This window comes from Pseudonaja textilis, chromosome 11 (assembly GCF_049901715.1).
Source record: "Pseudonaja textilis isolate UNSWEBS1 chromosome 11, rPseTex1.2, whole genome shotgun sequence".
NCBI classification, from domain to species: domain Eukaryota; kingdom Metazoa; phylum Chordata; class Lepidosauria; order Squamata; family Elapidae; genus Pseudonaja; species Pseudonaja textilis.
In genome coordinates, this window is record NC_142000.1 from 4617005 (window position 1) to 4634571 (window position 17567).

The 17567-nt window shown below is 42.9% G+C and overlaps 1 protein-coding gene across 3 annotated transcripts in view; it reads left to right on the top strand.

The window, feature by feature from the left end:
- Window positions 1-17567, top strand: part of NECAB2 (N-terminal EF-hand calcium binding protein 2) — a 239797-nt gene that overhangs the window by 82279 nt on the left and 139951 nt on the right. For 2 of the 3 annotated variants that reach the window (XR_015744934.1, XM_087940473.1), the window contains exons 4-5: window positions 3422-3447; window positions 7054-7151. Coding sequence is in view for 2 of the 3 variants with exons in the window: in XM_087940473.1 (XP_087796599.1) it covers window positions 3422-3447; window positions 7054-7151 (124 nt within the window). In the remaining variant the exon portion in view is untranslated. The remainder of the gene's footprint in view (window positions 1-3421; window positions 3448-7053; window positions 7152-17567) is intronic. The other variant, XM_087940474.1, reaches the window with a different exon arrangement.

Genomic DNA, 17567 nt, shown 5'->3' on the forward strand with positions numbered 1-17567 from the left:
TAGCAATAATCTTTCTTCGTCTAATTTCTACCTCTTATCTCTAGCCACTTGTAAAATCTATTCCATGTTAAGTAATACTCTGTGTCTTCTTTGTCCTTTATTTTTAACATCAGTCTATCCATCTCTGCACAGTCTAATATTTTCCGAATTACATCCTCATCTGATGGAATGTTCTCATTTTTCCAATAGTGTGCACATAAAATCCTTGCTGCTGTCAATACATACAAAACTAGATATGTAGCCCCTTTATCATAGCCCTCCGGCATTATACCCAACAAAAATAGTTCTGGTTTCAGATCTACATGTTGCTTGATCATCTTTTCCAACCAATGTATGTATTTTTGTCCAATATTTTCTTGTTTTCGTGCAAGTCCAGCACATATGATAATAAGTACCCAAGTACCTAAAAAAATAATAATAAGAAAATTTCACTAGTTAGAGTTTGCAGCCAGGTAGCCAACTAGGATTTTCTCATTTTTTTTCTGGAACTATTTCTATTCTTCAGCAGGTAGAATCAAGCCTTCTGCTGTTATGGCTTGCTTTGTTGAAGAATTTGATGAAGCAGTTCTTTCTTCTTTTGTGGTTTGAATCATTTTGGCTAAGTAGGTTAGATTGATTGATTTAGGTATCGAACTACCTTTGCATACTTCAGCATGTCAACAACATTTTACCGGGGGAATAGAATTTGCTCGTGGAAAATTGAGGTTTGCGGCTTTCCAAAGTTTTTCCCATTCTTTATAACAACTGGATGAAGAATTAAATCTGAAAAAGAACTTGAAGGTGAAATGACAAGCAGATTGGGGCTGAGGGTGTTACTTTTTTTCTTCTTGGTTTTTTTTTTTTAAGGACAGATGGATTGGAAGTTACTGAGCAAGAGAGAGCTGTCAATCACAGGAAGCATTGGAAGCCTTATCGGGATAAAAGATTGTGTAAAAACACCAGGAAAGGGAGGTGAAAATAGGCTTGCCGGGGCGTGAGTTGATAAAGAACTTGTCCTTATCTCAGATCGAGTGCCAAGTGGATGGGATATTTGAGGAGGGGAAATGAACTTCATATGAGGGAGATGATGACCAAGCCAGCTAAATTTTTAAAAGCACTAAAATATAGGATTAACACACAATATACTTGTAACTCTAAAACAAAAATAAACAATAAAAGCAGCAGCTTGAATACAGAGCTCATAAACATCCAGGTAGCCATAGTGATAGCATTTAGACTTATATACTGCTTCACAGCCCTCTCTAAGCGGTTTACAGAGTCACCTTCTTGCTCCCAACAATCTGGGTCCTCATTTTACTGACCTTGGACGGATGGAAGGCTGAGTCAACCTTGTGCTGGTCAGGACTTAGACTTATATACCACCTCATAGTGCTTTACAGCCCCTCTGTGGTTTAAAGAGTCAGCTTCTTGCCCCCAACAATCTGGGTCCTCATTTTACTGACTTCAGAAGAGTGGAAATTCTGAGTCAACTTTGACCTGGTCAGCTTCGAACTCCAGACTGTGAGCAAAGTTAGCCTGCAATACTGCACTCTAACCACTGGAGCACCACGGGTCTATGTATATGGATTCAATGATTAAAAATGCTTGGAACTTTACCTAATCCTCAAAAGTCATCAAAGATAGTACCAAGCACAGCTCACTTTGAAGAGGCCAGGAAGTTCAGCAAAAATGCCCCACTGAAAAAGGAATTTAAAGCTTTTGTGGTTCGCCGTCAGCAGGTGCGGATGGCTGAGGTCTCGGAGAGTGAGGACTCAGATGAGGGGCCTGCATGTGATGCACGGATGAGGCCAAGACCATCGGGGAGTGGAGGGCTGTCTTTGGGGATTGTGGAGGCTGGCAGCAGTGAGGAAGAGGACCCCGAGGAGCCTGTGCCCAGTGCGCATGCACGCAGGGCTGCTGGAAGGAAAGAGCAGCTGCAGCAGCACAGGCGACTTGGGAGTGAGGCGGCAAGGTGATGGCCGCTCCCTTAAGAGATAAAAGCCAGTCTGAGAGACCAGAGTTCTTTGCAGAAAGCAAACAAGTTTTTGCATTTCAAGCTTTGTGGACATTTGGATTATCTTGGTTTGTGTTTGGAGATTTTTTGTTTGGAATATTTCTTGGCAACTTAATCTAGTGCTTTTGGCAGCCTTGCACAACCTTGGGAAGGCTCGTTCTTATTAGAGATAATTAGTCTTAATAGCCTTTTAACCGCGAATGAAAGGAATTCGTAGATAAGCATTAAAAGGTTTTGCTGTTATTGCTGGAGTTGGCATTTTGCTACTGAGTCCTTCCAATTGGCAGATAGAAAGCACAGGATTTCTTTTGTGTATGTGCGTGTGTGTGTTTATAACAATTTTATTAATTTATGATATAACATACCTCTCCCCAAATGCAAAGGCAAAAAGAAGGAGAGATGGGGAAGGGAAAGGGGGAGAGAAAAGTGTGGAAGAGAAGGGGAAAAAAGAAAGAAAAGGCATTGTCTTCCGATGCAGGAGAATGGGGTAATAACATCAAATCACAACTTTTTAGTTTAACATAGTAAACACTATATTTATCTAACCAATCAATCAAAATCAAGTGAGGTACTAATACCAATCTGTAAAGCCTTAGTAAGACCACACCTAGAATACTGCATCCAGTTTTGGACACCACACCATAAAAAAGATGTTGAGACTCTAGAAAGAGTGCAGAGGAGAGCAACCAGGAGGATTAGGGGACTGGAGGCTAAAACATACAAAGAACGGTTGCAGGAACTGGGCCTGGCTAGTCTAGTGAAGAGAAGGAGCAGGGGAGAGATGATAGCAGTCTTCCAATATTTGAGGGGCTGCCACAGGGAGGAGGAAGAGGTCAAGCTATTCTCCAAAGCCCCCGAAGGTCAGACAAGGAATAATGGATGGAAACTGAACAAGGAGAGATTTAACCCAGAAACAAGGAGAAACTTTCTGACAGTGAGAACCATCAACCAACGGAACAGCTTTTGCCCTCAGAAGTTGTGGGAGCGCCATCAGTTGAGACTTTCAAGAAGAGATTGGACTGACATTTGTCAGAAATGGTGTAGGGTCTCCCACTTGGGCAGGAGGTTGGACTAGATGACCTACAAAGTCCCTTCCAACGCTGTTAATCTGTTAATCGGTAAAGCCCAAAATCAAAGATTCATTTTTTTTTCTACCTCAAGCACAGAGTCCAGAAGTGGTTTCCAGGTATTTGTATTTGTTTTCCCTTGATCAAAGCAGTCAGTTTAGCCATCTCTGCCGATAGAATGCGCAGATTTTCTGAGACCTCGGTTTCAAAGGCAGCAGAATGGGTTAAACACCTTCAGACACACATCCACGCTTAACTTTCTGCTTAACTGGTTGTGAATTGCTTGGCGTGAAATTGTTCTATCTCCCCCTCCTTTTTTTTTCTCATTCTTTTCTATTTTTTTCTTTCCCTTTCTTTCAAGTAACGTGGATACCAAGGAGTTGTGTGGTGAGTACCTTTTCTGTCTTGATTGCACAATGAATGCCGGTCTCCCATTTCCGATTGTAATACAGGATTGGCCAACTTGGCCAACTTTAAGGGATGTGGACTTCAACTCCCAGAATTCCCCAGCCAGCTGGCTGGGGAATTCTGGGAATTGAAGTCCACAAGTCTTGAAGTTGCCAAGGTAAGACACCCCTATTTTAACAGCCAGCAGTGGCATTTTGGCAGGGTGAGGATCAAAACAGGTGTGGCATCCCAGTTCAGGCCCCACCCCTTTGTACCTGTCTGTGCCTATAGAACAGGGATAGGGCTGGAATTGTTATGCTGTACTCTAACTTTCTTCTTCCTTCCGAATACCACTGGCGTGCACTGGAAAGGAATATATGCACATATTGTGCTGTAGAACTCCAGGTATCATCTTGGCATGTTAGGTGAAATAGGCCAACATTGCGGCAACTGTCAGGTGGGAGTAACAGGCAAACACGTGAAACCAACAGATGAAGTTAAGTATGAGCCAGCAGTGTGTTGTAGCTGCAAATAATAACAATAACAATAATAATAATAACAAAATAAGAAGGAGAAGGAGGAGGAGGAGAAGAAGAAGAAGAAGAAGAAGAAGAAGAAGAAGAAGAAGAAGAAGAAGAAGAAGAAGAAGAAAGAAGAAGAAGAAGAAGAAGAAGAAGAAGAAGAAGAAGAAGAAGAAGAAGAAGAAGAAGAAGAAGAAGAAGAAGAAGAAGAAGAAGAAGAAGAAGAAGAAGAAGAAGAAGATGGATGCATCACCAGAAAGATCACATGAAGTGATAGTACTGCTTTACACCACATGGGTGAAACCACACTTGGAGAATTATGTTGAATTCTGGTCACCATGATATAAAAAAGATGTTGAGTTTCTAGAAAGAGTGCAGAGAAGAGCAACAAAGATGATTAGGGGCAGGACTTCAAAAAATTTAGCAACAGGTTCTCTGTCTGGTTGCTGGGTGGGCGTGGCCATGGTGGGTGTGGCCTAGTCAGCCTCCTGCACCATGTCGGGGTGTGTGTGATATTTTTGCCCTCCCCGGTTCCGGAGGCTCTCTGGAAGCCAGAAACTGGCCCATTTCCAGCCTTCCTGAACTCCCAGGAGACCCATTTTTCACCCTCCCTGAGCCTCTGCATGTGCCCTGCACTTACCTGCATCCAAAATGGCCGGCGTGGGGACTCCTGGGAGGGGTGGGGCAGGATGGGCGGGGCCAGCCAGGAGTGGGATTTGGGGTTTTTCCAAACTGCACAGAATCTTAGCTAGGGGGCTCTCACCCCCAGCAGCCCATCCCGGATTAAGGGACTGGAGGCTAAAACATACAATGAACAGTTGGGGGAACTGAGTATGTCTAGGCTATGAAACAGAAGGGTTAAAGGTGACATGATAGCACTCTTCCCATATTTGAGGGGCTGTCACAGCGAGGAGAGGGGGTGGTCCATTTATTCTCCAAAGCACCAGAGGGCAGGACAAGAAGTAATTGGTGGAAACTAATCAAGGAGAGAAGCAACCTGGAATTAAGGAGAAACTTCCTAAGAGTGAGGACAATCAAACAGTGGAACAGCTTTGCCTTCAGAAGTTGTGAGTGCTTCATCACTGGAGGTTTTTAGGAAGGGACTGGACAGCCACTTGTCTGCAATGGTATAGGGTCTCCTGCTTGAGCAGGGGGTTGGACTAGAAGACCTCCAAGATCCTTTCCGACCCTGTTATTCTATGTTCTCAGCCTGTGTTTAAAGCTTCTAATGCAAGCCTAGATGTGTTGACCCGGAGTGTAACACTAATGTAACAAAATCCAAAACGTAAATAAATGTCCTTTAATGCCTCCAACTTGGCCCCACTGTTCAATAATTCTCAGCTGGAGATAAATCATATTCAAAAATAGTCTTCAATACAGCCCGAACTTAATGAGCAGATAGAGGTGAAATAAAAAAAACCAAAACAAACTACAATGAAGGAATTTTCACAGCAGACCAGGATAAGTAATTACCATCTGCAAGGAGATAACAAGGCACAGTCTGTTGGAAGGACGCCAACCAAAATAAAGCACGTTTTGCTTCTGGCAACACTGTGTTTTAACCGCCTCTCTTATATACTATTCTCCCCAGCTGCAAAGAATGTGGGGGATCATGGCCGCTTCCTCTCTCGTAAGCCAAGTTGTTGCCTTCTCCGTTCCTCCCCGCGGGGCCTAGGATGAAGATGGGATGGGCCTGGGTCTTCCTCTGACTGCCCAACTGGCCTCTGCCCTTCCCCAGCCTCCTCCGCAACCTCTGGAGCCACACCTCCACTCCCTGTCGGCTGTTCCTCCTCTCCCTCAGCGTCCGACTCTAACAAGGGCATGACACTAGATTTGCAAAAAGTAGCAAAAATAATGGTTTCCTAACCCCATTTCAGTTAGACAGACGGTTTAGAGAGCACCCTTGTCCAAATAGTGTTTTATTTCTGAAGGTTCCTGGCCATTGCAATGGGATTTGGGTCTTATCCTTTCCTGCAGAAGGATTAAATTTGTCCATTTCTCTTTTGAAGGCCAGCTCTGCACTGTGGTTTTTCTTCTCCTTTTTGTACTTGTTCTGTTATATGATGTGGGAAGCGACTACAGCTGATGAAAATGAGGCATCTGAGTTTTTATGAGCGGCGAACAGCTGAAGTTCACCCTGGCTGAGTGCAGCTGGACACTAGTTAGAGCCGTCCCTGTCTCTCCTTCCATCCTGCGTTCTGTTCAAACCGATATATGGCATTTTAATTAAGCCCCGGGAGGCTAATTAATCATCTGTCTCTGGAGGCTATTAATAAGGAGAGGACTGTAAGACATGTCAGTTTGCGGTTAGGAATATGCTGGCGGTGACATCCCGTACAAGATTTTATTTATTTCTTTTAAAAATAAACGCCAATTTTGTTAAGATTTTGCAGCAGACATTCAAATCCAGAAAGCACACACAGATTCAGCAGGATTCATTAACTTCTTTATGTACATAATAACGTGTTAAGTAAAGTTTACAATACCAACGTGGCAGAGAGTTACAGGCAAGAACCCAGGAGGAGGAGAGAACAGTTTCAGTTTTGATTCAGAGTTGTGGACTAGTTTGCAGCTTCCGAGCTCAGAGCTTAATACAGAGCCACGCCCAAGCTTCTTCCAGTTTCAGTTTCCAAACCGTCCTCATTGGCTGACTTAGTCGCTATGCCTGTTTATTGGCTGACCTTGTTACCATGTCTCTGCCAGTTCATGAATATTCTGACAAATTTTTCTGGTTGGCCTTGGTGGCAGCAAAGAGTTGATCAGACAGAGTGGATACCTTCGGAAGAGGGAACTGATCATGTTCAAATTACAGGTAGTCCTTGACTTAGCCATAATGGAATCCAAAATTTATGTTGCTGAGTGAGAGATTTGCTGTGAGTTTTGCCTCCTTTTACGACTTGTCTTGCCAAGTTTGTTAAAGTGAATCACTTTAAAGTGAAATTTTTGAAGCCCGCCCCTGGTTACAACCCTTCCTAGGAGAAAATGCCAGCTTAAACTTTCAGAAGTAATCCTGATTCAACCTTGAAACCATCTTTGACATGATCTGTTAATCTCCCCCTCTTCCTTTCCTCTTCCGGGTCTCCAGATTACTTCGCTGAACACATGGGAGATTATGAAGATGTGTTGGCATCCCTGGAAACACTCAATCTCTCCATCCTGAAGGCCATGGGCTACACAAAACGGGTGAGTTGTCCATAAATAGTTACAAACAATTTGTCCAACACTGGAAACTACCAGCTTGTGTCCAACAGGGAAAGGATTACCTTTTAGAACACAAAAACAAAATTGGCCTTAAGTAAATGTGCAATTAATCATAATTGTGCACCAACACAATCAAAAGAGGTAGCACTCTGATTAAAAACTCTCGGTAAACAAATAAATTAGCCCCTTACAAATCACTACAATTAAGCTGATGGAGTTTTTGTCTGCAATTCTAGGTTGTTAGAAAGGAAACCGCATTGAACTTGCTGATAATTATTTTTTTCCAAAATGCATTCAGCTTGTGGAACGGGTTATGCTTTAGCAAGGTTGCGTTTTTCTCTCCCATTTGAGATGCAAACAGCCTTGCAAAGAAGAGTTAGAATTCACCTTGGCATCTGAAGTCAGATTACTGTTAAAGGATGAAAATGTCAAACAGAAAGTGGATTAATTTTCTTCGGCCCTGACTGTTGGGTGTTTTTTTTTCTCTGTGTTGATCTGTCCCAAATAAGAATACCGTGATTTTATTGAGTGAAAAGAACAGGAATGCAGTAAAGTCCAGGCTAACACATAGTGCAGATTTTATTCTGATGTCCCAGAATGCAGGTGGGTTTAGAATTAAAATCATGAAGGATGGCGACCATTGGAACAAAAAATAGATTTTATATGGAAGTGTCATGCTCTGTAGGAGTCTGAATCCGAAGAAGAAGATGAATAGCTAACAGGGAGTAGGAGAGTGGTTCCGTTGGCTGTGGAGGAAACTGGGGAAGGGCAAAGTCAGGCTGGGCAAAGCAGGGGAGAGGTAGAACAAGGGAGAGGAGGTTCAGCGGAAGACCTAGTCCCAACCCCTTTTTTTCCTAGGGCATGCAAGGAAGAACGGAGAAGAGAGCAACCTGTGTTGTGGAGGAGAGGGCCTTGATTCCCTTCACAAAGCACACCTGGGGAAGGAGTTTAAAGGAGAGGAACTTTAGGAGGGGTGTTTGTCGGAAACAAACATTGAGGTTATCTCATGTTGGCTCCTGTTATGTGAGTTCCTAGCATCCTCCCAACTGGTTTGATTTACTGCCGTGTTACTTCACTTCTGGAACTCCTTCTCTTGCCCTGCCAGATTTATTACCTTATCTTGTCTTGCTGAATTCATAGTTTAAAGTTTTCTGTTTATGATGTTTTGGATTGGAATATCTGTAGTCAAAGGCTGTTGCAGGTTCCTGGGAGAGTTTTTCTCCAGACCGGAAGGTAACTGGAACACTGGGGGTAAAGTTGGAGCTAATAAAGAGACCCCTACTTATTATTCTGGCTGTGTTGCCTTTGTGCTACGCCCTGGGTCATCACAGGAAGCTTGATGTATGATGGGAAATTTAAAAAGTAATGCCTCAGTTTTGGACAGTGTTCTGAGCATAAAAAGTTTATTGCATGCAACACGAGATGATAACAAAGGCAAATTATATTCTTTGGCTAGTCATTTCTGAAAAATAGTTTCCAATTATGCCAAACAGCTGTTCTTAAACTTTGAGCAATGCATTGCTTTTTCTCTTTTCTCCTTGAAGAAATAAATTAATAAAGGAAAATGTGGATTTTTTTTTTAATACAGCTCTGTGGTTTTTTTCTCTCCTTCACTAAACTGATCTACTAGAAAGAAATTCTCCCTTTTAAATGTTCTACTTTTACTTCTAATGCCGATGCGATGTTCCAGAAATGGCCTATTAGTTTTGTTTTATTAAAATCTTTGCTACACTCTTGTTTTAATTGTGAAAGGGCTTGTGCAACCGTTTTTAATTGGTGTTTATCCTTTGTACCCTGAAAAGACTGCCGATCGTTTCTTTCTTTTAAGGAGGCATGTGACAATTATTTTCAGCGGGGAAGCTCATAAACGAGCCTTGGTAATTAGTGCTAAAGGATATAAGCTAAAGAAAGGGTGGCACTGTAATTACTTTCTTATTTTTTAAAAAAAAACAAAGTTTTTATTTTTTACAACGAGCATACAAACAAAACAGAAAAACATAAAACCCTCTTTCAATTATATACATACAGTGTGTCAGTTGGTTACAATATTTTGTGCTAGCCTTTTTTTACCATAACTCACAAGTTGTATAAATTCTCACCTTATCAATCTAGCTTGTGCTTATGTAATATCAATTATTAAACATTCATTTGACTAAACTATTTTTCCATCGTTTTATACGAGATATTCTAATTTTCATTATGATTTAATCTTATACATTCATCCAATCGGTTATATATTTTCTAATTACTTTCTTATTTAGCCAAATGGGAGGCTGAAGGATCCAGTTGGAAGGGAAAATCAAAACTGATGAAAGCTATAAAAAAAAACCACAGACCACTTATTTTGTAAAGAGGCTTCATTTTAGAAATGATTTCCCACCCCACCCCCCTCTTGCTAATAATTTAATGTCAAAGTCAGTACGCTTGAGCTGTGTGTGAAATGAATAAATAAAATCAGGGGCATGAAATAAGAAAGCAGAGCTAAACCTGGTTTATACATGCATCGTTGATGGTTCCCTTTTTATCTTCTTATCCCTGAAAGCTGCCCAGTGGGGCTGCAAACTCCAAAATCCATGCTGGCTATGGAATCCTGGGCGTTGAAGTCCACAAGTCCTAAAGTGACAAGGGTGGGACAGCTTTGGACTACGTGGTCCTTGTAGAATTGCACCATCCCAGCATTTCTGCAGGATCCGATCTGAGTTGGTCACCGGAACCAAAGGTTTATTAAGAGAGAGAAAATGAGATGAGACGAGATAACCTTTATTGCCACGTTGTTTTTTTTCTGTGAATACACTGGCATACATTAAAAAAATGAAACTCTGATGCCCGCTCTCAAAAGAATATACGTGTGTATATGTGTGTATATACACACACACGCATACACACCCACAAAACCGCATACCTGCACATAAAGGTAAGGTTCCCTTCGCACAACCATGCTAGTTGTTTCCACCTCTAGAGGGCAGTGCTCATCTCCGTTACAAACCAAAGAACCAGCACTGTCCGAAGATGTCTCTGTGGTCATGTGGCCAGCATGACTAAATGCTGAAGGTGCACAGAATGCTGTTACCTTCCCACCAAGGGGATCCCTATTTTTCTACTTGTATTTTTAACGTGCTTTTGAACTGCTAAGTTGGCAGAAGCTGGGACAAGGAACGGGGGCTCACTCTGTCACGCGGCAATAGGGATTCGAACCGCCGACCTGCCGACCTTCCTGATCGACAAGCTCAGCGTCTTAGCCTTTGAGCCACCGTGTATACACATGCTATGTACATGTGTATACCTGCACATACATATACACTATAGATGCATACACATACATACACATACATACATCATACATACACATGCATATACATACATCATACATAAATAAATATGTACACACACAAACACTCACTCACTCACACACACACACACACACACATACCATTTAGAACAGGGGTCGCCAACTTTTTGGACCTTAGGGACCACCAAACTCATAATTTTAGATCCTAGGGACCACTAATTGGTTCTGTGGGTGTGGCCTAATTTGTGGGTGTGGCTTGGCAGTCATGTGACTGGCTGGGCATGGCTTGTATGTAAATATTATAAATATTTATATAAATATTGATTTTTTTTATTAAAAAAGAGCAACTTTTGCCACAAATCAGGCAAAGCAGGCAGGCAGATTGAGTTGCTCACAGAATGACAGATTCATTCAGAGATCTATCTATCTGACATCGGCTAGCTCAGTCTGTCACATAAAATTTGCTAGCAAGCAAACTCACAAAATTAACTCACAACACACCATGCATGTAAATATTGAATTTTTTTTTATAAAAAAGAGCAACTTTTACCCAAAATCAGGCAAAGCAGGCAGAGTTGCTCACAGAATCATTCAGTGATCTATCTATCTGCCATCGGCTAGCTCAGTCTCTCAAATTTGCTTGCCTTGAATCTGCACTGAATTTGCTTGCAAGCAAACCTTCAGTCCTAAAAGCAGAGCTGAAGATCTAAAGACTAGCTAGAAATCCAACCATTTTCTGATTCATAGCTAATCTAAATTTCCTGGCACAGATGATGGTCGGAAAAAGGAAAAATAGCAATTTAGCAGGCAAGTTTGGTCAGGAGTGAGTGGGTAGGGAGGCTTCCCGCAGGCCATGTGGGAGGCACATCCTTGGGTTTCTGGGCAGCCTGGATTAATTGCTTTGGGGGAGGTGTGCTCTGGGGGTGAGATTTCTCTGCGGCCCATCAAAATTTTCTCATGGCCCACTAGTAAGCCGCGGCCTACTGGTTGGCGACCACTGATTTAGAATAAATAGCAGAAAAAAGAGTATTGAGGGTTCACAAGGTTGAATGTCTATGGAACAAAACTGACTGAATCTAGTTTTTCTTCTTCAGGTCCCGTGAAGCTCCTTCCTCCCAGAAAGTAACAAGAAAAATTGGTGGTGGAGAGGATGTGTATCATCCCTGACAATTCTGCAGACTCTGCTCAAGAGTCATTTATATGCCACTCTTCTCCTGGGGGGAAGGAACTGAACGTACAATAATATTTTCTGCTGTCCTCGCCACTCTCTGCACAGCCTTCCTGTCTGAAGCACTAATGCTTCCAAACCAGACAGCAATACAACATGGAAGGATGGTTTCAATCGTCCCCTTATAGAAAGTGGTAAGGACAGTGGAAGGAAAATATGCTTTTCTCTTATTCTTTCAAGCTTTCACGTTTGTCCTGGAGCCGATTCTCAAGGAATTTCTCTCTCTCTCTCTCTCTCTCTCTCTCTCTCTCTCCCTCCCTCCCTCCCTCCCTCCCTCTCCAGAATATATGCACTGGGCTGTTCTTCTACACAATGTATTTATGTAGTTCCTGGTTATGTGTAGCTTTTAGTTGCTGATTAGGGTGTTAATAGTTGCCTTAATTAACACCATTAACATCCTAATCAACATCTAAAAGCTACAAACAACTAAGAACGATATAAATACAACATGTAGAACAGCCCACTGTGCACATTCTGGAGAGAAAGAAATTCCCCGCGGGTGGGCTCCAGCACAAGCCTGAAAGCTTGGAAGAATAAATTGTTGGTTCCCATGACCGACTCAGATTGGATCCTGAAACATTATCCTGGGTCATGTCTATTTACTTTCATTCCTCAGCGTTGCTCCCTGTTGCCTCTCTGCTACATCTGGAGGGTCCCTGGATTGTAAGAAGATACCTTGCTAAAGATCTAACTTCATATTTGCAGCTTTGCTGCTGGAATGATGTCAGCGATAAAACGGTCTTCAAGTTGAATTCACCTCAGTTGCTCTTTTATGCATTCGCTCCCACCCTCCCCCAGATCTGCTGAGCAAGCCCCAAAATAACTCATTTTCACACCCAACTCCTTTACGAAGCAGGGTTTTTGTTTTTTTAAACACATGGGCTGCATTTGAGAATGCCATGCCATGGTGTAACCCTCGCTGGTGCACCAGTTCTGCCATTTAGCTGTGGCAAATGGGCTGCGGAAAGGAATGGGGCAGTGGTGGTATTCACATGTTTTTCCCTAACGCTTCTGTGGGTGTGGCTTGGTGAGAGGGAGTCATGTGACTGAGTGGGCATGTCCAACTTGATGTCACTCACACCCACGCCCACTGAGTCACATGACACACACACCCCGCCAAGTCACACCCACAGAACCTGGTATGAAAAGAATTTGAATTTCTACCTATCTACCTATTTTCTGCCCTGGCTTGGCCTAATCCTGCATGCCGCCTGCTCTCCCTTCACCAGTCACACCGTCATCCCATTTCTCCTCCTTCAGAGGCCCCGGCCCTTAATCTCCTGCTTCCTCCCCCATGACCGCGTTTTTCGTCATCCCACGACCGTGATCTCACCTTCCTCCTATGGCTGGCTGCCAAAGAAGGCAAGCCAGGGCTGATGTGTCATCGCTGCTGGGCTCCCCACCAGCCCGCATCTCGCCCCCCCCCCTTTTATCGTGAGATGTCTGCAAGCAATGTGTTTTTTTTCAGAGTGGCCAGAAGGGACGAGCAAGCGGTGACTGGGAGACTGGGCAGAGGATGTGGCTGTTCTGACCCAAACTTTGTTCCAAGTAAACAAGTAAACACCAAAAAGAGATAAAAGCAAAACCTTTTAATGTTTCTCTGCGAATTCCGTTAATTCATGGTTAAAAGGTTATTAAGACTAATTGTCTCTGAGAAGAACAAGCCTTGCCAGGGTTGTGCAAGGCTGCCAAAAGCACTAGATTAAGTTGCCAAGAAATATTCCAAAAAAAAGTCTTCAAACACAAACCAAGATAGTCCGAACTTTCACAAGGCTTGAGTGCAAGAACTTACTTGCTTCCTGCAAAGAATCCTGGTTTCTCAGGCTGGCTTTTATCTCTTAAAGGGGCCATTACCTTGCAGCCTCACTCCCGAGTCACCCTTGCTGCAGCAGCTGCTCTTTCCTATGAGCAGTCCTGCACATACGTGCACTGGGCACAGGCTCCTCAGGGGCTTCTTCATCACTGCTGCCAGCCTCCACAATCCCCGAAGGCTGCACTCCCTGATGGTCCTGGCCCCATCCTTACATCACATGCAGGCTCCTCATCTGAGTCCTTGCTCTCCAAGACCTCAGGCCATCTAAACCTGCTGCCGGCAAACCACAATGGTGGCCAGCCAGAAGTCGCTACCAGTTTGGTGACCCAGGCCAAATTGCCACTACCGGTTCAGTTGAACCGGTGTGAACCGGCTGAATGCCACCTCTGGAATGGGGGAAACTGGGGCTCTGCTGTCAAGGATTACTGGCTGCTAGATATTTCCTGTAAATGATGCCATCCATCTGGTAAACTCGCAATATTCATTTTCCTCGCCAAGTACATGTATACCTTCAAACTAGACTGTGTTGTTTCTCTGTGTCATATAATATACGTGGGTATATGCATAATTTTATATATTTTTTATTTATTTATGTTATGTTCGTGTAATGTATATGGGAGGTGGTGACCCTTTGAGAGCTGTAGGCAATGAGATTTCATTTTAATGTATGCCGATTAGTGTACATTCGAAGTGACAATAAAGTTATTCTAAAGTTATTAAGTTATTCTAAACCTCTGTAAGGTTTGCATTGCCTCCAGAAGTTATCAAGACTCCAACACAGGAGGCTTTTAGATACAGATACAGATGAACAGAGTTGAAAGGGACCTGGTAGGTCATCTAGTCCAACACACACATACACCCCACTCAAGCAGGAGCCCCTACACCATTTCTGACAGATGGCAATCCAGTCTCTTCTTGAAAGCTTCCACTGATGAAGTTTCCACAACTTCTGAAGGCACCCTTTAAGAAGGGACTAGACAATCATTTGTCTATAATAGTATAGGGTCCCATGCTTGGGCAGGGGGTTGGGCTAGAAGACCTTCAAGGTCCCTTCCAACTCTGTTAATCTGAACTAATCCACCAGATGACGAATGATTGCAGGAACTAGATATACCTAGTGCAGAAGTCTCCAAACTTGGCAACTTTAAGACTTGTGGACTTCAACTCCCAGAATTCCTCAGTCGAAGTCCACAAATCTTAAAGTTGCCACGTTTGGAGACCTCTGATCTAGCGTAAGGAAGAGAAAGGGACCATGATATTAGTCCTCCAGTACTTGAGAAGCTGTCACAGAGAAGATGAGGACAACCTAGTCTCCAAAACACCTGAAGGCAGGATACGAAGTAACCGATGGAAAGTAATCAGGAAGAGGACCTAGAAATAAGAAATTTATTGACAACTAGAACAAGCAGCCAGTGGAACGGCTTGCTTCCAGAAATTGTAGATGCTCCATCACTGGAGGATTTCAAGAAGGGACCAGCAATGATTTAACTTGAGATGGTATAGGGTCCCCTGCTTGAGCAGAGAGTTGGACTAGAAGACCTCCAAGGTCCCTTCCAATCATAAGTTCTAGTATTAGCTTGCGTGTCTTTGGTTTCCTTGTCTGGTTTTCCTTGGACCTGACATGACCGTGTTCTGCTCAGTGGCAGTTTCCCCTAAAATCTGGAGAGCCACCTTTGCAAGTCAATGCTCCTTTTTTTAAGCAATCCATCCTCGCAAGGAAGGTCATAAATATTATATTTCTTTCACTTTTCAGTCAAGGAAGTGCCAATGGTGTTTATGTTACTAAATAAAACCATTTAAAACAAAAACAAAATCTGTAAAAATACTGCATCAGTAAGTGAAGAATTAGGGCAGCTGAGAAGTTATATAATCTCTCTTAGAAATTTGGTCCAAAAAAATGGGCATCCTGCAGAGAATGCCCATCTGTACCACAATCCAGGGAGCATCAGCAGCTCATGATATAATCATGGGGTACTTTTTCTAGAACAGGGGTCCCCAATTCCCCGGTCCGTGGATCAGCGCCAGTCTGTAGCATGCCAGAAACCAGGCCGTGCAAACCAGTAAAACCCCATCCATGAGATGGAGGCAGCAAATGAAACCACACCTTCTCCGATCTGTGGAAAAACCTTTCTCCATGGAACCGATGCCTGGTGCCCAAAAGGTTGGGGACCACTGCTCTAAAATGGACTGGCTGAAACCTGGTTGAAGAGCAGTAACTGTGAGAGGGATCTTGGAGTCTTAATGGACAACCAGCTAAATAGGAGCCAGCAGTGTGCAGCAGCAGCCAAAAAAGCCAACACAATCCTAAATTGTATTAACAGAGGGATACAATCAAGATCAAGCAAGGTACTAATACTATTCTATAGAGCCCTAGTAAGGCCACACCTAGAGTATTGAATCCAGTTTTGGTCACCATGCTATAAAAAAGACGTTGAGACTCCAGAAAGAGTGCAGAGAAGAGCAACCAGGATGATGAAGGGACTGGAGGCAAAAACATACGATGAACAGTTGCAGGAACTGGGCCTGGCTGGTCTAGTGGAGAGAAAGACCAGGGGAGACAGGAGAGCAGCCTTCCAATAATTCGAGGGCCTGCCACAGAGAGGAGGGGATCAAGCTATTCTCCAAGGCACCTGAAGGCCAGACAAGGAACAATGGATGGAAACTGAACAAGGAGAGATTCAACCTAGAAATAAGGAGGAATTTCCTGACAGTGACAACAATCAACCAATGGAACAGAAATTGCCTTTGGAAGTTCTGGGAGCTTCTATTCAACACATCTTGACTGTTTGGGGAAGGGCAGCTTCCAGTCAGTTTACATACATACAGATTAAGAGAGTTGGAAGGGACCTTATAGGTCATCTAGTCCAACCCCCTGCTCAAGCAGGAGACCCTACACCCTACACCATTTCTGACAGATGGCTCTTGATTTCTGTCTTGGGACAATTCCTTGCAATCTTCTTGGTAGCATTTTTGGAAGTGGTTTGTCTTCTTCTTCCTAAGGCTGAGAGACAGTGATTGGCTCAAGATCACCCAACTGGCATTGTGCCTAAGGAAGGACTAGAATTCACACTCTTCCCGCCTGGTGCCTTGGCCAGCTCTCATCTTTTATTTATTTTTATTTTGATTGATTGGTTGATTTGATTTGTCAAACGCTTACAATATAATAGAAATAAGCATAAGTATAAATACATGGAAAAGGTACGAATAATTGGGGACAATAGAACAGGAATGGGAGGCATGGTTGTGGCTTATGCACGCCCCTTTCAGATCTCTTAGGAATGGGGTGAGGTCAATAGTGGATAGTTTAAGGGTAAAGAAGTGGGGGCTTGATGATGTAACAACAGAGTCAGGTAGAGTGTTCCAGGCATTGACCACTCTGTTGCTGAAGTCGTATTTCCTGCAATCAAGTTTGGAGTGGTTTACATTAAGTTTACATCTGTTGTGTGCTCTTGTGTTGTTGTGGTTAAAGCTGAAATATTCATTAACTGGTAAGACATTGAAACAGATAATTTTATGTACTATGCTTAAGTCCAATCTTAGCTGGCGTAATTCAAGGTTGTCTAAGCCTAGAATCTCAAGCCTGGTGCATTCTGGGTATTCTGTTGCAAACAGAAGAGTGTAGTACTCTTCTTGTAAAATACTTCTGAACTCGCTCAATTACTGTATATTAATGTCTGATATGCAGTGTGGATTCCAGACAGCGGAGCTGTATTCAAGTATTGGTCTAGCAAAGGTTTTGTATGCCCTAGTTTGCAAATCAGTATTACCAGAGGAGAAGCTTCATAAGATTAGATTTACAACTCTTAATGCCTTTTTGGCAGTGCTGTTACAGTGAGCTTGAGACGTTTGATATGAGTACTCCAAGGTCTTTGACCAGAGTGAGGGTCTTCAATGAGGTCATATCTGCCTAGCTTGTATTTGGTATGCTGATTTTTTTTACCAATTTGTAGGACAGACAAATCCTGACCTTAAGCCAGGCTTAAAACTAAAATTAAATATTGTTTTCCTTGTTTGTTGATAGATGATTCAGATAGTTTGATTGACAATATTGACTGTAAAAAATATGAT